The sequence below is a fragment of the Saccopteryx leptura genome, chromosome 4, assembly GCF_036850995.1.
Source record: "Saccopteryx leptura isolate mSacLep1 chromosome 4, mSacLep1_pri_phased_curated, whole genome shotgun sequence".
In the NCBI taxonomy this organism is placed as follows: domain Eukaryota; kingdom Metazoa; phylum Chordata; class Mammalia; order Chiroptera; family Emballonuridae; genus Saccopteryx; species Saccopteryx leptura.
This window is the reverse complement of record NC_089506.1, coordinates 76,657,748-76,679,634: the sequence shown is the minus strand read 5'-3', so window position 1 is coordinate 76,679,634 and position 21,887 is coordinate 76,657,748. Positions and strand designations below refer to the sequence as shown.

The window sequence follows — 21,887 nt, the reverse complement described above, 5'->3', positions numbered from 1 at the left end:
CTCGCGGCCCACCCACCAATTTTGTGCGGCCCGCAGACTAATCAAACTTCGTGGATTAGTCTGCGGGCCAGTCTGCGGGTTGCACAAAATTGGTGGGCGGGCCGCATGCGGCCCGCGGGCCTGAATTTGAGACCCCTGCTAAAGGGAAGCTCTCACTGGGAGAGAATAATCACTCTCCTAGGACCCGTTTCCTAGGGCTCAAAGCAGCAGGATTTGGGAAGTCAAAGCCACAGTACACCGATCCTGCCAACTAGTGACGCAGTAGTCTTGTGCTTTGCTGGGAATGGGTATGGGTTGCAGCCACTGTGCTCTCCACACAGTGTTTTCGGGTGGAACAGAACATTGTCTCAGAATTCAACCTGCATTTGGAAATGGATTTAACCAGTGATAAAGTTGGCCAAAATTAAGTTCGGTTTCCGATTTTTATGAGTTATTAAACTACACTATGGTTTGCTACATATGAAATGGATAGTATTTTGTCTGGTTTATTTGTACACACACATTCAAAGGTATTTGTTGAAAATCTCTGATACTCATTGCTGTTAGCTCTTTGACCTTGACCCCTGCTCGCAACCTCCATTCTTTTCCATCACTCAACACATAGCCTTTGAGTGGTCAGGGACGCCAATACGTGAACCAGACTGACTAGGAAAGTTGCCTAAACTCAGTGTCTCACTTTTTAATTTGTAAAATTAGCATAAGAACATAGTCAAGATTTTTTAAATGAAAAAATGGGACAAATAGAATGATCAGCCTTCCTGGAATCTAGGAGTACTCAAATATTTTAATTATCATCTATCATGTATCACCATTCTCTATGATTATTAGTATATACCATACCCCTAGTTAGAATGAATTTTTCTATCTTCAGTTGAAGAATAAATAGTATATTGGAAGATACTTAAACAGATTTTTCAAGGGTTTATTTTAGCAACTATTTAAAATTCTACTTATTACTGGCCTTAATTTTAAAAGCCTTGCCTGCTCAGGCGGTGGTGCAGTGGATAGAGTGTCAGACTGGGATGTGGAGGACCCAGGTTCAAGACCCAGAGGTCACCAGCTTGAGCGCAGGCTCATCTGGTTTGAGCAAAGCTCACCAGCTTGGACCCAAGGTCACTGGCTCGAGCAAGGGGTTACTCGGTCTGCTGAAGACCCATGATCAAGGCACATATGAGAAAGCAATCACTGAACAACTAAGGTGTCGCAACAAAACACTAATGATTGATGCTTCTCATCTCTCTCCGTTCCTGTCTGTCCCTATCTATCCCTCTCTCTGACTCTCTCTCTGTCTCTGTAAAAAAAAAAACAATAGAAAAATAAATTTCAAAAGCCTCTACAATCCAGTTTTCTTTAAAATTTACAGAAACCACCTAGCTTGGCATGGGCTTGATGGATCATTCCACATTTACGTGTCATGCAACGTCTGCAAAAATTATAATTAATGAAGATTCCATTTTAGTCCATGAAAGATGTATTTTTCATATCATTTCATATTTCTAGACCTTTTTTAGTTTTAAATTCATTAAAATATTAAGTTAGGAATCCCTTTTTAGGTGCTGGCTGTTATAAAATAAAAACCCAGCTCATTTTTTAATACAGAGCCTACCTTGTTCTGTGTTTTAAATTAGTATACAGAAATGGTAAAACTTTCCGTAACAAAGGTTTAATCAGAATGGTTAATAACTATGATTTTCAAAGTGTCTGAGTCAGCCTTAGTAATAATTAGGGAGTTCTGTTCCATACAAAATGCTTTATTTAACCTTCATGCCTTCATTCAGATAATTATACAAATGCATACAGTTAAAGGTTTAAACTCTATTTCAATTCACAGCTCAATTCATAGGAAAATTGAATACAGAAAAGCAATGCACCAACAGAATATGTCTGAGACACCATTAAAAACGATAACACTTGTTCATTTAAATCTCTGAGAATAGACTGGAATAATCATTCTCTGAGAGAATCTCATTGGGAGGGTCTTCTTTTACATTATCATAGGGCAAAAAAAAAAAAAAAAATCACCATTTTACAGTAAAAGGAAAAAAGCTCTGAGTATATTTACAATACATACACTATACATAAATACAAGAACAACACTTACATAATATTAATCAACTTATAACAGGGTTTACCTAAACACTACAGAGTATATAAATGCAGAGGAAACTATTGGGAAATTAGATCTTTAGATAAAGTTGGAGAAATAAATTCATTTGTAATTAAAACTCTGAACAGAAAACCAAATAAAGATTTAAGAAATTGACACGTTTGCTTGCCAGTGTCGTTGGGGGGTTTTAACCTAAGGCGCAAGACCTCCTCTGGGCACTAACTCTTTGGGGCCAGAGACCCAAGGGTCTTTTGTAAAATCACATCTGTTAAGTGAATTGGACACAGCACAGCTATCCAATTTGCTGTTTAGGGGCTTCAAGCCTAGAATAACTCTTTTGTAACCTAAAAAATGTTTTTGTTTTTATATTTTTACACAGATAGATCTTGTAATCCAATCACCATGTATAATGAGCTAAGTGTTACGGAAAAGGAAAAAAGATGCCTGCTTGATTTGGCTAAATATGATATTTCTTTTTATTCCCACATTTTTTTTTTCAAATACAACTGAGATTTATTCAAAAGAATATGAGGTTTGAATTGTCCCCCTTACCCCCCCTACATACACCAAAAGCAACGTCTAGACTACGACTAATTATAACTAAGTCATTTTAAGTGGCGGGTGAGTATCTTAAAGGTGGTCTGTTCTCATCGTTTCACAACACACAGAGTTCTGAGTACATTCTTCTAGGAACAAACATGAATTTGCTGGTTTCTCTTTTTTTTTAAATGAACATGTTATGATACACATAATTGCATTATGATGCAGGATGACATAATACACAAGACAATGTTTTCAAGCTGGTTTTGTAAGTAGTTATCTCACTTCTACAGAGAGTTGGTTTGCCATGTGATGCAATATGTCCCACAGACATGAACAAAACAATACAGCCACCATTCCATGGGGGGGGGGGGGGGGATGGTGATTTTTAAAAATAAACTATTAAACACAACAAACTGTGGACAGACAAGTTGATAGGAAAGAGCCTTGAATATAGGCACCAGTGCCCCAGTTCAACAATACCCATCCAATGTAATAAAGTTTGAGAAACAAAATACGTACTATAGTGTGGATGTAATTACAAAATTCTGCTATGGGAAAACTAGAAGCACAAGCAGGGCAAAAGCATTATCTAGAATGCTGTATGCTGTATCTTTGGAACATGAAATTAGCAGAAAGGACAGATGATGGCATATCTTTAAAATATCTTACTTTTTGATTATTTGGGTACTAGAATCTGACTCAAATGCTACTCTTCTATTCACCCACATTTCTTAACAAAAAAATTGACCTTGGTAAAAGTCTTGGTAAACCTGCTTTTAATAAAGCAAGATGTAATAATTCACACAAAAGGTCACTGGTTCTTGCTTTACACAAAGAATAGACTCTGGTCTCAAACATTTAAAATTTCTAGAGATGAAGTCTAGAATGAAAAAAGTACTTATGTCACTATTTCTACTATTCATCTCTTTTCAACTCATTTAAAGTAGTGGTTTTGTTGTTGAGGAATTATTGCTGTGAAACACAATGAACCGAGCCGTGAGCCCCTTTCCGGAGAGGGTTGTGCACGGGGAACACTTGCCTGCAGCACAGAAGGGAATTTGTTTATGCAGTTTTATCTCTTCCCTCAGCCAAGTAACAAGGAGAAAGATCGTAATTCAGGAGATTCATTTTCAGAAAGAGAAAAACCATGAGAAACGATGTTCTCTTAATGTTTTCTAAGTCCATTAGTACTTCTATGAATCAATATTGTCAGAGACCTTGTTCTACACAGAAGAGGAGGAGGGGATTTCATTTCTCTAGTGCTGGACAGCTTCCCACACAAAAAAAATTCTATTAAACTAACAATACTATAAACCAATTATTTATAAGATTATTTAACACATTCCACGGCGGTGCTGTTAGGTGAGAAATCTGAAAAGGAATCGTCTGTTCTCTCTCCTTGCTCATCACCTGAACGCTGTGATTGTCACCCCATTAACAAGTGTCAGTAACGGGCTCTGCTGTTAACAACTGGCTCCATGGAGGTCAAAATCTCAGATGCACCTTACGCAGATGTTAGCAGGGCTATAGAAGCAGAAAGTCTTTTAGTACATCTAAAGAAATACACAGAGCGGTATAAAAAAACCCCACACCGGCTAAAAATCTAGGAGCTTTAGGGAAGTAGGGAAGAGTTTTGAGGATTTTGGATCACCAGATCAAACATTCAGGAGGAGAATGATAGACACGAGGGTAGTGACAAGTTCAGGGAGACATCTGGTTATTGCAGTTTGCTTCTAGTGATCCTTCAAGGTGGGACTTTCCAGAAGACAGATATCAAATAGTCTGCACCACTGTCAAATCGTGTGCTAGATCAGGTCCCTGTATCTTACTTGGGAAATATGATGACTAGGCATCCGTAATAAAGACTCCTTAAGAGCTGGCTATGGAGAGCTGGCTGCTGGGGCGCACCTGCTGCGTGGCGCGGTGGGAGGAACAGGCTTCAGAGCCAGAGGTGGGAAGCTTCACACCCCACTGTGCCATTCACTATTTCTGTGTTTGAGGACAGCTCAGCCTCTCTCCGCGCCTCAGTTTCCCACCTATAAAATGTAGAATTGTTGTACAGATAAGCGGTAATGCGTCTCAAAATTACCTGGTACAGTGCTTGGCACATAGTAAGAGTTTAATAAAAACTAGCCATTCTTTCATGACTTGCTGAATCTTAGATCTTTCAAATTGTTCTAATACTTTCAGACAATTTCCAGAAAGCAGCCTCATCAGAAGACTTGACTTCAGTAAGGTTAAGGGCCCCAGCCGCTCTCCTTTGACACATAATTGGCTCTCTTACACCGTATCCTGGCAACTTCCTCCTTCTGAAACTCGGAGGAGGACACAGTGGATGGTTTTCTAGGCCTGTGGTCTGGTCCTGGGGAACACTGTCATGCTGGTTGTCTTGACTGTCTAAAGCCTGAGTGTTTAATTAAAACCATTATACTTTTTAAGCTGGTCTTACCAAATGTTTGGCTCTGAAAGATATAATTTTACTGATAGCCCTCAATAGCTTGTTTGGGTGGGTCTGTGCGGAGATGGCAGGGCTGGAGAATTTCCAGGGCTCTGGTCTATCCATGTAAGCTCACCGTGTATTTCTATTCATGACTCCACTTTTAGCAGGAAGATAATCGTAGGAAAAAGTTGTGAAATGCTAAATGTAAATCTGGAAATTTTCAGGACTCACTTGCAAACGTTGATGAATGGTTAAGCTTACTATATGTCAGTTATACCTCAGCAGAGGTCTTAGGGATAAATGACTGTGTCAATATTCACTCCAAAATGGTTCTGAGATGGTAACAGAAAAGATCAGGAAAAAAGAAAATAAAAATGGATGTGTGCATTTGATATTAGTAGATAAAATAAAGTAAGACAAACATCTCTAGTGTTTTGCTCTATAGAAATCGGCTTTTCTTAACTAAGCAAAACTTTTTGAGGCACACAGGGCACTTCTTAAGTTTGGGGCAAAACACAGTGAAACTTTTATCTCAAAATTATAACTGCCATATGCCATAGTGTATGTTGAGGATAACTTTAATGTTCAGATTTGCATTCTTACATTCTGTAAATCAGATTAAATTAAGAAATGCTAACACAAACAAGATTGGTTATACTTAAAAAGACACAAGAGAATTTTTGCGGGTGTGTGAACAGATCCAACTTACTATGTGCATATAGGCATGTGTTTCCCAAATGTAGAGGAAAAACCCAGTCTGAAGAAGAATTATTGCTGTGTAAAAGTACAGGACTATCTCATTGGTCATAACGTTTATTGACAGGCACTTTCAGCTTTTAATTCATTTCTGAAAATGGGCATAAGTTTGTTCTTATTGCCAGTACAGATTCATTTAACATGTGGCCGTATCTGTAACACTTAATCTTGTCAGCATGTAGCTACTCTTAAAAGTATTCCCTCTGGAATTAAACAAGAATAAACACCTGTATTGGTTTTTTGTTATTTTTCTTGTTTTGTTTTGTTTTTATTAAAAATTACTTGGTTGAGAAAAATAACTGAGAAAAGAGAACAATTGTTAGATGCTTTTCTTTAGCACAAGTAAAATCCTGTGTAGCTATTTTTCCCTTCTTCGGGTAAAGACATTTGGAGTTTGGAATCAGTTGTTTGCAAATTCAAATAACTTGATTGTGTTTTAAACCATTCTGGCTAAACTGAGACAAGTGGCCACTGCATTTTAGAGCACAGGGAATGTGCTGTGAGAAAGTGGGACCGAGTTCCCATGGCAACATCGCTAATTGTGTGTAAGATACACAAGGCATATCTGAACAAGTTTTCTTTTTTTATTGTGATGAAAACTAGAAGCTCTTTTTCCCAACATAGTTCATCAAACTATTTACAACCTCTGTAAAACTTGTGAGTTTGAAAATACTTTTTCCACTATCACATATGTTACGAATACAGTAAAATATCTTCACTCTATTTTTTTAAAGATGCAGTATCCTCAAGTTCATTTTCTTACGAAAATCTGAGTTTCTATTGCAACTGCACAGTATTTAGCATATTTAAAGAACCAATGGACATGGATTGCTAAACAGACATTACTCTATAATGAACATGTGAAAATAGAGAGTATTTAAAATTTTTATGTACACTCTTTAACTATAAAATGCAGGCAAAGTCATATATATATAGCATTATAAGCTGATTCCCTAATAAGGTAAATAACTTCCATTTGTAGACAGCATGGATTATTACAAATTCATTTTTTTTAAAAAAGGTTTTGTTGATATTTCGAGCCCACTGGCTGCTGCATATACAGGTGTGTATACAGGTGTGCATATGCTGGCGGTGCCTGTGCAGGTAAGTAGACGGCAGTGCGAGGAGAAGTAGAAATGTAATATGGAAGACACAACTCGACAAGCCTCATTTTAAAACAAAACTAAATCACAGTGAAAGATTTTTTGTTTTAAATGAGATGCACTACCTCAGAAAAACTGAAGGAAAAGATGTGATCAGTGAAGTTGTACAATACATTTACTTCCTAACTCTACAAGTATTAATTAGTAGATTGGACTATGGACTATGAGTATTAAGGCTTCCCGGGCCTGTTGTGATTTGTAAGCAATATCTCATGTTCAGTCCCTCATAGGAAGGTTATAACTTAATGTATCATGGATGCTGGTATTCTTAACACTGCTTAAATTCTGTCAGTCCTCACTAGAATGTTAAGACTCCTTTATAACAACATTATGGCTACATTTCTAAGCAGTCATAACAACAAAACAAAGGCGTATTAATACATTGGAAGGCCTCACCTCACCAGATTTATTCAATTGCAGCTTTGGTAAGTATAATAAATAAAGTACAGAATAAGGAATACTGCATCTTTCCCCATATACATGTTATCATTCTAATAAACTGATTTCAAAGTGCAGAATTTTATACTTATGTTTAAAACACAAATGGCAATTTGAAGTTAAAGAAAGTTGTATAAAAATGAACACAAGCTTTGTATGAGCTGTTCAGAATTTCAACCATAATGAGAACGGCCTTTCTAATCTAGAACTGGCATTGTAAACACTGTAGCTTTCTGTAAGATTTCCCCTCCCTGACCATCCTCTTCCTATTTTCTATTTAAACTTTAAAGTGAAAAAAAAAAGTGTTTTTTTTTTTCCATGTGGTTTATGTTACTGTTATTCAACTGCTTTTTGGAAATAAATGTCTTATAGTGTTTTGAAAAGTAATGCCAGGCAGTACTATGATCTTTCCAGTAAAGCCATTAGGAATTTCAGTCTAAATGTTGTAATAGAACTTAAGCCATCAAGCTCGCTTCTCAGAGCCCCCTCACAGTTGGTAGGGTGGGACTGGAGGAAGACCGGAGCGTGAATCTCTCCTCTAACAACCTAAGATCAGAACATGAGGAGGGAATCTATTTAAACCTCAAAGCCCGAACCTCATAACTTTTCAAATAATGTTAACTCCCTTGGACTCGATCTCCACAATGCAAAGAGGTAGTCAGGTCTACTGTCGCTTCTCAAGCCATGGCTGCCACCTGTGTTTAGGTTCTCAAACATGCATATATATCCAGCTGCAAGCCTACTGAACGGCTTCAAATCTAAAACCGAAGAATGCTTCTAGGTAGGGAACTGACGAGTCCTTCAGATTCTACTTCTTTCCTGTTCATCATGTTCATCATCGCCTGTGCTTTTTAAGAGGCTGGAATGGACATAAGATGAAATGAAGGAGGCTTTTAATATACGCCTAAAGATATTCCTAACTTAAAAATCCAATTCCTTCTCTCTTAAACCACTTTCCTTTTCATGAGGAAACATTTGAAGAAAACTCAACAAAGAGTATTTGCTATGTTCCAAGACAAGCCCCAAATAAGTTTCAGTCCTGGGGCTAGATCAGCAGCTCCTTCACTGCTCGTGCTGGGATCCCTCCTTAGAACGATCGACATGTCAAAGCGGGAAACGGTGTAACACTGACAGGTCTTATCAGCTAACTTACTGTCTCAGTCTGGTTTCCACTTCCAGGGGATGAGGAGAAACACTTTCCTGAACCTTTCCTGTGTTTTTGGAGAGGAACAGCTCCTTTAGTTCTGTGCTAAATTTAAATCAAGCTGTCACTCAGGAAGCTCCCACTACCTGTCAGTTTGATGAATTCTAAAAACCATTTCTTAATGTAACACTCTCCAGATATCTCTTAGTAGAGAAAAGGATTGGTCCTTCTTATGAAAGCAGGCAGAATGAAATCAAGTCTCCATTTCCCTTGACTGATTCACCTACTACCGGCCAACGAAGTTCTGGGACTAGCAGAGAGGGCTCTATGGCTGTGTTCACCACTCTGTTCTTTACCGCTGACCACTAACCAGCGCTGGCCTGCATCAAGAAACCTTCTTCCATGGCCACAGGCAACGAGAAGTAGGAGTTACATACAGTACAGATAAAAAAAAAACACCTGCCAGTTGGTAAAAAATCCCAGTGCTTGGTGGGTAGTAGATTGTGTAGCTAAAGAAGCTATTTGTCAATTGAATTGCAGCCCTTGTTGGAGGGAAATTGCCTGATGAATTTTTCAGGCCTGGCAGAAAATGTAGAGCACATATTTCTGAAGATAGGATTTGACCTGAAAATCGTGCTATTGCTTGAACATTTTTAAAAACTCCTTTTAATACCATCCAACACAAATTGTCTTTGCTTCAATGTTTATAGTTCTTGCTTCATCAGAATAAGATTATCTGAATAAGAAGATGACCCTAAAAGAATTAATTCTGCAACTGGGAATCATTTCAGAATGTTCCAACATTTAGAAATGAGCTAGAAATATCGTTAGGTTAATTCATGTAATTCCCAAAATCAAATGTTCATAATTGAAATATATTGCAAAGGTCTATATGCTGGCAACGTTTATATCTAAGCTATAAAAAAATCTTAACAATAACTAAACACCTCACCAAACCCCTTAGTCACATAAAGCTGAAAAAGAAAAAAGAAATCCAGCTTTTTGTGGGGAAAAAAATATGGTAATTTTTCGGGAAGAATGCTTGTTGGTGATGTATTGCTTTGTTCACTGTATACTTTGCTAGATGCCAAAAAGGCTTATAATTTTAGGGGGCTGACGGGACTGTCATTTCCTTTCACCCTCAGCACAGGACGAGTGAGTTCAACATCCCTGCTGAAGCCAATGTTGGCCCACCGGGCCCTGATCTAGTTTAGGAAACGAAATCTGTATAGAAGAACCTATTGGAGAGTCACTTAACCTCGGCTCTCCAAGTGAGGAGACTAGCACCATGTCAGGCTTTCCTCGGGGAGCACTCCCTGTCCATTCACTTGGTTCCAAGGAGAGCTGACCCATTAACCCAAGAGTTAATTCCCTGCTATGCCTCCCTGGCCTTTCTAGCCACCAAATAACCGTATTCAAACAAGGAAAGGAGAGCATGATCTTTAATTGTGGTAGTCAACCAAGCAGGACAACAAACAGCAGAAAGATTACCTCAGTGCTGTAAATGTAACCAAGACATCTAAAATGCTGGGGTGTTTTTTACAATCCCTTTAGTAAGTATGAAAATTGGTAACGTGAGTCCTCAGTGAAGTTATTGTAGGAAAGTCCTTTTATTCATTATTGCTTTTCTCCTCAAGAGGCGCATTATTTCCATCTCTGCTTTGTCTGATTTTTCATGTTCACTGACTTTGCCTGGGCAGCCCCACCTCTTCTTACCTTGGTGCCAGTGTGTCTAAGAAAGTTTTTTTCCCCCTGATTCCTTGTAATCAAATACTAGGGGCAGGAAGAGATGATGCCTAGGTGACAGAACACTGCAATTTGAAGTGGGGCAGTAGTTTTTTTAGACAGGCTCTTCCTATTCAACTACAGAACAGCTCTGTGCCAGTCCATGCCGGGCAGACACTGGGACTGGACTCCGACTGAAATGTCGCTGCCCCTCTGCTCGAACAGATGAACAAAACAGAACCGAAACAAAACAAAAACAATCAACAACAAACAAATGAAAGATTCAATGTTGGTTTTCTTCAGGGCATGGCATAATGACAAGTTGCGGGCGCTATCTAGTTGCCGCCATCACTATTGCAAAGGGCTGCCTGAGTGACCCTTTCTTTTCAGGTAATGGAACCTTTCCAACAGCTTCTTCTTTCCTACTTTCATGCTGCTTGCTGGTAACAGACTGGATGTGGGTTCTGTCTTACTCAGATGGTAAACTAAAATTTCTGTCAAAAGGGGTTAAGGGGTGGGATGATGGGACAATAATCCCAATTTAAAAGGTCTTGCTCTAGCCATCAATTTGTGGTAGACGACCTTTAAAGTATCAATAACAAAATGTCTGACAGCTCAGAAAATGTACAAGCTACAAACATCTTTAAACGGCAGAGTACACAGCACGGAAAACAATGCCTGCCTCTTCAGCAGCGGTGTCGCCCATCCCCCAGGCCAGCGTGAAGACGTTTCTCGTGGAGTCGCGATGGGGGTTACCTTCAGACCGAAAGGAGAAGTGTTCCTTCTTTTTCCTGCTCTGGTTTCAGACATCGTGGGATGGTGATGCCCTTTTGTGTTAACACTGTGAAGGGGATTCAGCCCTGCCGAACTGGGTGCTGCTAAGAGATCCAGCTCTTACGCTCAGCTGGACAGGTAGCATTCCTCACACCAGCATATGCCTCCGGCGGTGCAGTGCCAAATGATCTGACCGGGAAAAGCTGCGATCACAGTCTGCGCACTTGAATGGCTTCACTCCCGTGTGTTTGCGGTAATGCCTTGTCAGTTCATCCGAACGAGCAAACTTCCAGGTGCAGCCTTCCCAGGTGCACTTGTAGGGTTTCTCCCCTGGAAGAGACAAAGGGACACACGCTTTGGTGTTCCATCGCTTTTCTGTAATAACCAAACCAGCACTACAGATTGCAAAACTGCTGTTTTCAATGGACTTTCCATTTGGGAATCCTCTGTCAGGAAAGCTAGCCATGCCATCAGCAGGTTTGGGGCAGACAGATGGGGTTTTCAGTCTTGTCTCTCCTGCTGTCACTGGCTGGCAAGTTAGTTAACATGTGCATCCTCAATTACAGGTAACTTACTTTGCAGTGAAAATATCAAAAGGCACAGACTACTAGCTGCTGGATATAAGAACCACTGGTAATGGGCTATTAAAAATTATACCAAGGCTGAAACTCACAAAGAATTATAAAGGGTAATTAATTTTGTTTCAATACTCTAAAATGTGCATCACTTACATGGTTTAAGGATATTTTAGGATATAATGGCCATTTATCAGTCACTGAAAACGTACACAAAATTCCATTAAAATGTAAAGCATTCCACTAACCCCAGAAATTCGGTATTAAGAACACATTATTCATAAAGATTGACTTTTTGCCTGTCTATTGGGAAAGAATCCTAGATATCTTAATAGTGTAAAGTTTAAATACCTTTCTCAGTGACTTAGGAATTAGGGCGAGCCCCGAGGAATCAGTGAGTTGGTTCTAGTGTAGAAGCTCACAGTGAAAAGCAGTCTGAAGAAGTATGTCATTTGATCAGGTCCCTCAGTCAACTTGTAAGGACAGTAAAATATGCAAAGGCTTTGCTGGGAAAAGATACACTATCCATTGCCCAAATGAGCTCCCAGGGGGAACGGGACAATAGTTGACCCAGGTGTGATTTTTCCTGGCTCTCATTCAGAATGGAAGCCCTGTCCCCATGCAACCCCACAAAAACTGATCTCTCCTCTGCCCCTTCCATCCAATAGCCCACAACATGCCGCTTGGCAACACATGGCCTCTGGTGAAAAGGGCCTGTAAAGGGAAGAGAGCTATTATTTGTTGATCCATATGTACAGAGCTGCAAAGAGAATACTATTAACCCCACTTTACAGATCAGAAAACTGAGGCTCAGTGTAGCAATGCAACTTGCCCAAGGCCAGTAAAAAGAAGTGTTTGTCTCCAAATCTAGTGTTTTTCACTATGCAGCAGTGAAATGGTAAATTCTTTCTTCATCTAAGCTTTGTCACATCTTCAGACAATTCTACTTTCTCAGGTGCTCCCAAATTATTACTTTCTATTTGTATTAAAACACCTATCACAATGGATCATAGAGATTTGTTTATATGCCTGTCTTCTCTCCTGGTTTCTGAATACATGGAGGGCAAGGACCAGGTCTCCCCTATTTCAGTATCCTCAGAGCGTAGGTGTCAAGCAAGTGCTTGAGTGAATAAAACTGCCACACACACACACACACACACACACTCACTCTCTCTCTCTCTCTCTCTCTCTCACACACACACACACACACACACACACACACACACACACACACACACAGAAAACTACTAAGCCCTGTAAATGAGACGTATAAGTAATGCCTATGCAGGAAAAGGAGACCAACGTGGACCCAACGTTTTTCATTCAACTGTTAAATGCATGCTATCTATTAGCAAACGGCCCTTTCAGAAGTGAGGGAATAGCTCAGACCAGTCAAATCTAGAAATACTGATGCACCTGCCTGTGGCCCAGAAAGCTCTGAGGGTCCCCTTCAAGTGGAAGCCTACTGACTGGGTTCACCTCAAACCTCAACTCTGGACTCACTCTGGATGTCTCATGGAGACAAAAACCTTCCTTTTCAGGTGTCTATTAACCAGAATTAAAACAATAAAAATCAGCAAAAAAAACCTAACTTGGAAAGATTGGGGGGAGGGTCTACTATACAGAGTACTGATGGCAACTGGTAACATACCTTTATTTACATGTCATCTGAGTATGTTTTTTGAAATTTACATCACAAACATGGGTTGTAATAAATTCAGCTTGATGTTATTAGCAAGTCAGGTAATAGCAAATGTTGGAGAGGCTGTGGAGAAAAAGGAACCCTCATACACTGTTGGTGGGAATGTAAAGTAGTACAACCATTATGGAAGAAAGTATGGTGGTTCCTCAAAAAACTGAAAATAGAACTACCTTATGACCCAGCAATCCCTCTACTGGGTATATATCCCAAAAACTCAGAAACATTGATACGTAAAGACACATGCAGCCCCATGTTTATTGCAGCATTGTTCACAGTGGCCAGGACATGGAAACAACCAAAAAGCCCATCAATAGATGACTGGATAAAGAAGATGTGGCACATATACACTATGGAATACTACTCAGCCATAAGAAATGATGACATCGGAACATTTACAGCAAAATGGTGGGATCTTGATAACATGATACGAAGCGAAATAAGTAAATCAGAAAAAAACAGGAACTGTATTATTCCATACGTAGGTGAGACATAATAGTGAAACTAAGAGACATTGATAAGAGTGTGGTGGTTACGGGGGGGAGGGGGGAATGGGAGAGGGATAGGGGGTGGGGAGGGGCACAAAGAAAACAAGATAGAAGGTGATAGAGGACAATCTGACTTTGGGTGGTGGGTATGCAACATAATTGAACGACAAGATAACCTGGACTTGTTATCTTTGAATATATGTATCCTGATTTATTGATGTCACCCCATTAAAAAAATAAAATTATTAAAAAAAATAAATAAATAAATTCAGCTTGATATAAACCATGTCTTTATCTTTGAGGCACTGAGCTCAGGTAGCTAACTCTTTGTCAACAACAAGCATCTCCTAGTTCTCTCGTGTGTTACTATGGAACCGGGCAGAGTGTAAGGCCTAAAAAAGAAAGAATAAAGGCTTTCCTTAATTGGGAACAGCACCTCTCAGCTGTATGGTAGGAGGATGTGTGTGTCAGGCTTGGGTGGGAAGTGCCACATGGGCACGACTGGATTAGACAAACTGGTGGCCCCTCACCTGGCCTTTCTAGATCAAGGGAGAGGAAGTGACTCCATCACTGGGAGGGGCCTGGAAGGCGATTCAGGGCAAGAGAAAGAGACAGGAGCTTCCAGTTACATCTCAAGAAGGATTTCTTAGAGATCTGTATGGACCACCAGAGGGACAGCTTATTGTCCCAGGTGTTCTATGGATTTCCTGTACACCTGATTTCTCCCTCAAAATTATAAGTCTACTTGTGTTTTAGCTGTTCAATAATGGTATGTATGTCCTTTCCACTTGCAAAATCTACTGTAGCCCCCAAGGCAAATTCATTCTGTGGCCTGTTCTTTGTTCAGCTTGTGAGCTAGGAATAATCCTTTTGTAGCATACAAATATATCAAATCATTATGTTGTACACCTGAAACTAAGTTATATGTTAATTATGTCTCAATAAAATAAAAAAGACAAGGGAATGGACCTCAAAAATATAAGAGGCATATACTTCCCTACTTATGAATAAAACCAATTAAAATAATATGTAAGCTTATCAGTTATAGGGGCTAAGTGATTATGGAGGAATATAATAAGGAATGTGAACTTCTACTGGGGAGGGTAAGAGGAAGAAAGTGTAACAAAAAATAGTAAACTTAATTATTTGAGTGATAAATAACTTTTCTTAATAATTTTATTACAAACTTAATACCAGGAAGACAAACAATCCAATCCAAAAATGGGCAAAAGAAATGAATAGACACTTCTCCAAAGAGGACATACAGATGGCCAATAGGCATATGAAAAAATGCTCAACATCACTAATCATTAGAGAAATGCAAATTAAAACCACAATGAGATATCACCTCACACCAGTCAGAATGGTGTTCATCAACAAAACAACACAGAATAAGTGCTGGCGAGGATGTGGAGAAAAGGGAACCCTCCTGCACAGCTGGTGGTAATGCAGACTGGTGCAGCCACTGTGGAAAACAGTATGGAGACTCCTCAAAAAATTAAAAATCGAACTGCCTTTTGACCCAGCTATACCACTGTTAGGAATATACCCCAAGAACACCATAGCACTGTTTGAAAAGAAGAAATGCACCCCCATGTTTATGGCAGCATTGTTCACAATAGCGAAGATCTGGAAACAGCCCAAGTGTCCATCAGAGGACAAGTGGATTAAAAAGGTTTGGTACATATATACTATGGAATACTACTCAGCCATAAGAAATGATGACATCGGATCATTTACAACAACATGGATGGATCTTGATAACATTATACTGAGCAAAATAAGTAAATAATAAGTAAATCAGAAAAAAACTAAGAACTATATGATTCCATACATAGGTGGGACAGAAAAATGAGATTCAGAGACATGGACAAGAGTGTGGGGGTTACAGGGTGGGGGGAGGAGAAAAGGGAGGGGGTTGGGGGAGGGGAGGGGCACAAAGAAAACCAGTTAGAAGGTGACGGAAGACAACTGGACTTTGGGTGATGGGAATGCAGCATAATCAAATGTCAAAATAACCTAGAGATGTTTTCTCTGAACATATGTATCCTGATTTATCAATGTCACCCCATTAAAATTAATCAAAAAAAATTTATTACAAAATGTATATCTTCTTTTTAATATCCAAAAAATCTTATGTGTAATGTTCCTTGCCCCCATTGCCTCCTTAATAAAGCTGAAGTTCAGTATTCTATTTTGATGTTAAAAAATAAAAAGTCAAAGAAAAAGGAAAACAAGATCTTCAAACCTCTTTTCTTCCTTTCTGACTTTGGTGAGAGGAGGGGAGATAGAGAGACAGACTCCCGCATGCACCTGCCTGGGATCCAGCTGGCAAGCCCTGAACTGTTTTTAGCACCTGCGGTTGACCCGCTACTACCAGCACTCAGATCAACCAAGCTACCCTCAGTGCCAGGGGCCACGCTCAAACCACTCTAGCCACTGGCTGTGGAGGGCAAGCGGGAGGGGGAGGGAGAGGGAGAAGATGGTCACTTCCTCCGAGTGCACTGACCGGGAATTGAATCCTGAATGTCCATATGCTGGGTCAATGCTCTATCCAGCGAACCACTGGCCAAGGCCCAAACCATTTTTCAAAGTCAGGGGTGAGGGAAGAAGAGATGGCTACCCTGAGCTGGCAGATGCTGGTTCCTGTCCCTCGCTAAAGAGAGACCTAGGTTTTTACTATACTTGCCTAGTGCCTAGCAGTCCATTAAAAAACAAACAAACAATAAATGCTCTCTTTGAACTAGCCAAGGTTTAGAAATTGATACACAAACAACTTTACTGGTTTACCTACATTGTTTTAAATGGCACATTATATTTTATGCTTGTGCTCTGAAGCAATTTAAAGGGCATAATTTTATGAACAGATTAAGATAACAGAAACTAACAGTGATATGAATAAAAGCTAACTAAAAATGATAAATAAGTTTGTAAGACATATTGTACTGTGCATGAATGATCCCTGAAGAAGTCAATCAAGAACAAACGGAATTTGACCTTTGTTCCTTTAAAATCTTGCCAGAAACGAAAAGCTTAATTCAGGCTAAAAAGTCAGTGCTAGAAACAAAATGGCAGGTGAATGTCCCACGAGAATTTTCTTATGGAAATATGCGGTTGGGACAATGGAAGGAGTTAGGCATCTCCTGGGGTCCAGGCTGTTCCTGCTCACGGTTGCTCTGTGTTAGGCCAAATGACAGTGACAGCAAATGCGACTTCTAGTAATGTTTTCAGGAAAAGGGAATTGTCCTTAAACTCATTTGAACTAGAATTTCGCAAACACATTAATCAAAACTGTTTTTCCTAGAAATAAGCTAAAAATGAAAACAGCCTGCCCACCGTCTTGACTCCTTTCTTCTAACCCACAAGGACACTTAGAATCCCCAGTGGCGACATCTTTGAAAATATATTTAACATTTTCCAAAATAACTGAAAATTTTGACTGTAGCATCAGATCATTTTCGATTTTGATTTTTCTCATATTAATTCCAGGAAACATTGCAACAGCATGGTATATGTCTTCACCAATAAGTCTTAGTAAGCGACTTTTGTTTTTTATTAAATTGAGACATTAAGTTGCTACTTTATAAAAAAGAATCACAGCACACAATCTGAGTAACTGGGAGCTTAACACCACACCAGCCCTGGGGGTGGTGGGTTATTAACTTAACTTCTAGGTTTTCAATTCTGAAGTGAAAATCTCTATGTTGCATGACAAATCCATAAGCCATTTCCACTTTTTGTATTTAACAAGAAGAATCTATTTTTTCAGCACTATTTCTTTCCTCTGCCAGTTCTCTAAAAAAAAAAAAAAAAAAAAAAAACAGAAACAAATATAGCCACAAAACAAAAAGCCTGGACTAAACTATGAAAACCTCTGAAAAATAAAAATTTTCACTAAAACTAATAGCAAGAGCTTCTATTTATTAAAATGAAATAGTCCTGTAAAGATTAAAAAAACATACCAAAAAAGAGGGTTTGTTAATTTTCATTTTAAAGTACTCTTTTTAACTCCACATTTGAGATTTATGTTAAATATAATTAAATATATAAATTAGCCTCTGTGTGTGTGTGTGTGTGTGTGTGTGTGTGTGTGTGTGTTCACATTTCAACAGAATTCTAATGAAATGTCCTGGGAAAAGGAAAACTCTCATCAGGGTTTTTTTTCTGCTTTCTTTCTTGAAACAGTCAACAAACTGATTTATTATGAGAACTGCTGTCTCTTTCAATTTTAGTTAAAGAAAAGGATTAAGAGTCACTAAATGCATTTCCATGACATTTACCCAGCAGAAGGCATAATAAAGTCTAAAGAAAACACCAGGTATTGAATGGATTCCCAAAACCCACGAAACAAAAATAACTTTTTTCAGGTACCTCCCATTGCACCATCTGAAACGCTGAAAGGTAAATTGGTACTGAGACAAAAGACAGGTGCCCTTTCATATTAAAATGATGTGTGAGCAATACACAGAAGAGGAATGTGCAGTTTGAAAAGGCTTGGGTCAAACCAAACACCCCTGTTCTCACATCAGCTTCTCTATTATTTTTTTCAAGCAACTGAAAAGGAACACCTTTTGCAACAGGAAACAGGCATTTTCTTTGGTTCAGAAATACATTTCTGAAATGATTCCTTGTTTAAACTTTTATAAAAAGGGGCCCCAGACACTGACAAATGAGCTTCATTACACTCAAGGCTCAACATATTTGCTGTGACAATCTGTTTCACTTGAGGAATGGTATTTGCATATGAGGGAAAAGAAATCAGGATCAAGATTCCTATCTTGTCTTCTGGTTTCTGTTACATTAGTTCATCAAAGTTCACAGAATTTTAGATCTGGGAGGAAATGAGGTACTTTTTAAATGAGAAAACAGAAAGCTAGTCCTGAAGTAGATGTGTCCAGGGGTTGACTGGGCTGCCTCCCTTCTTGCTGGCCCTAAGGTGACGTAAAAGAGGGTTTGATTCCAGGCGGAGTGCACGGTCCAATGCAGGCTCAGTACTGACTGACAGCTCGGTCTCAGGCTTAGAGAGTTGAGCTTTCCGAAACACGGGTCCTCACCTGTGAATGATAACACAGTTCCCCAGCACTGCTGTGAAACTTAGAAACACACAGGCCATGTGCCTGGCAAATGATAGGTGCTCAGTAAAGGATTTTTAATTTCAAAGTTGTGAAACTCAAAACTTTTGTTTCTGTTAAGAAGTATAAATAATAGAAGTTAAAAAAAATAGATCCTTTTTGCTATTTTAAAGGAAATTAAGGTTTTCAGGTCATTAGATGTGGTATCTGTGCTAATCTTGTTTCTTTCCTAACATTTTAAATGTAACACAATTTTTTTTTTTTTAGGCCAAACAGACCAATCTGTTCTGTAATTTGTTTGATCCATTTGATTTTGTCAATTCAATCAAACAAGTAATCCCTGTTAGTCTCTGCCCCACTGAATTGTCTGGACTGAATTAATTGACTATCTCTTTCATTAAGCGTAAACAAGACCTTTGTCATACAATTTGATAATGGATCTCTTTGATAAAAATAATATTTGTTAAAGTAGATAGCACTTTGCATTTATCACACTTGGCTCTGAGAGCTTTCCGGATCTGAACTCATTTAACTTTGACAACTTCCTGATGAAGCCGTTGCAGTCACCAACGCCACTTCACCCAGACGTAGGATGTGGTGGATGGAGGTGGGATCTGCACCCTGGGAGTCGAACACTAAAGCTCATAATCTTAACTGACACTCCGTAATGCCTCTGAGCACTTGAGATCACTGCTTTCACAGTTCAGGGTATCTGGTCAGACTGGACAAGCAGATCGAGACCGTAGGTTAGTAATTACAGGACAGACGATGTGTTAACACAGAGGTTTCGGCGTTCTCATCTAGAAATCAAATATAAATAAACAAAACTATCATGTAATAAAACATACCTTACTCAAAGCAAAAAAGTTCAAGGTCTAAGACAGTACTTTATTCGGTTGTTCTGAGTTTATTTCCATGTAGTGACAATATTTATTTTCCTATGTGTCTGATTACTTTTTCCTCAGTTTCTCTTGCAGAAACTGCTTCCTTTTCTTGTTACATAAATGTTTACCAAGGTTTTGACTTTGACGTCTCATCTGCATATGTTTTCCTTGGCTCCCACCACAACTTGTAAGGGAAAGATTCTGAAGTAGCTACACCTCAGTCCCTCTCTTAAACACTGTAGAGGGTCCAAGACATTTCTAACTAGCAAGCCGAAAGCAACCTAACATGACCCAAACTTGACTTACTAGCTACCACCTGAACAAGACATGTCCCTCTTGTTTTTCTATCTGGAAGAAAAAAAGACAACAGCATCTACTGAGGTATCAAATCATAAAATCTCTCCACCTGGAGAGATTTCTTGGACCCTTTCCTATCTGTTATTCTCTACCTGCCCCAACCTGACTATTACATCTGCCAGTTCCGCCTTCCAAACCGCTGTCTAGCTCTCCTCTCCAGTTTACCCCGATGGTGGTGGCCAGCCTTTCTTTATGTTGTCACCAATACCAACTTCTAATGGTTCTGTTTCCCTGTCTTACATCCTACCTCCTCCAATTCATTGTCTGCACTTGTATTAAAGGAAAACTTCCTGAGAGGCAGTCTGACCATGTCACTATTCGGCACCCTGAACACACCTGCATTAAAACTCATCACACCCCACTGTGATGGGTGGCTTCCCTGTCTGCCCGCCCACGCAGCAGTGTGGCACTGAAACAGCTCTGACCTTTGTTCATCACAGTAACCCCAGGACCTACCACAGTGCTCTGTGCTAATAAGTGCTCACTGACTAAATCAATGAAACTTAATTCAAATACTGATTCTTTTAAAAGTATGCTATATGAGACATAAGAGTAATCTATTTTTGTGAAACAAAGAGAGTATCATTTATATTCTAGACATTCTACAACTTTATCCTATTATAATGAATTAGGATACTTATTTTTGAGGAGCGGGTAGAGGGAAGTAGAAAGGAATAAAGGGGTCAAATTCATGGTCATGGAAGGAGACTTGACTTTGGGTGTGAACACACAATGCAATGTACAGATGATGTATTACAGAATCATATGCCTGAAACCTATATAATTTTTAAAAGCAGTGTCACTCAATAAAATAAAATTAAAAAATGGAAAAAAATAACAGTACATATTGAAACCTAAAAAAAAAGCAAAAAAAAGCTAACAAGCCTTGTAAAGACATGAAGGAAACTTAAGTGCATATTTCTAAGTGAAAGGAGCCAGTCTGAAAAAGCTACATACTCTATGATTCCAACTCTATGACATTCTGGGAAAGACAAAACTATGACGACAGCAAAAAGTTCAGTGTTTGCTGGCGATTTATGAGGGTGGAGGGGTAGAGGAGAGATGCAAGGAGGAATGAGTAAGTAGAGCACCAGGACTATTAGGGCGGTGAAGCTATTCTGTGTCATACTGCCATGCTGAACACATGCCATTATGTATTTGTCAAAACCCATAGAATGTACAACACCAAGAGTGAACCCTAATGTAAACTATGGACCTGAGTTAATGACAAGATATCATTGTTGGCTCATCAGTGTACCACACTAATGCAAGATGTTAATAATCAGGGAGAGCAGGACTAGGGGAGGAAACTCTACACTTGCTGCTCATTTTTCTGTAAACCAAAAAACTGCTAAAAAAAAGTCTACTAATTTCAAACTATACAAATACACATACACACACAATATTTAAATACATATATATTTGAAAAGGAAAATAAATTTGGAAGGTTTTTATTTAAAACCAGTGCTTTTAGAGGACTGGTCCACAAACAAATACCTCTTTTTAAACCTTTAAAATTAGTAATAGAATATGTGATTGATAATATTTACTTTACAATTATTCTTATTCTTAGAGATCAAGATTTTTACTGAATTATTATAAGCATTATAAAGAATCATTATTTTTAGTTATTCTTTAATGGAGAATATAGTTTCTACAAACATCACTTCTCATTATTGTTACACATTCTCTTGAAACTACAAATTTTATATGAGTAATAGT

At 38.9% G+C, this 21,887-nt stretch overlaps 1 protein-coding gene across 2 annotated transcripts in view; it reads right to left on the bottom strand.

The window, feature by feature from the left end:
* Nucleotides 1–1,730: 1,730 nt before the first annotated feature.
* KLF12 (KLF transcription factor 12) overlaps nucleotides 1,731–21,887 on the bottom strand; it is a 476,625-nt gene continuing 456,468 nt past the window's right edge. For both annotated transcript variants that reach the window (XM_066380776.1, XM_066380778.1), the window contains one exon: nucleotides 1,731–11,420. In XM_066380776.1, the coding sequence (XP_066236873.1) occupies nucleotides 11,239–11,420 (182 nt within the window). In that variant the 3' untranslated portion in view covers nucleotides 1,731–11,238. The remainder of the gene's footprint in view (nucleotides 11,421–21,887) is intronic.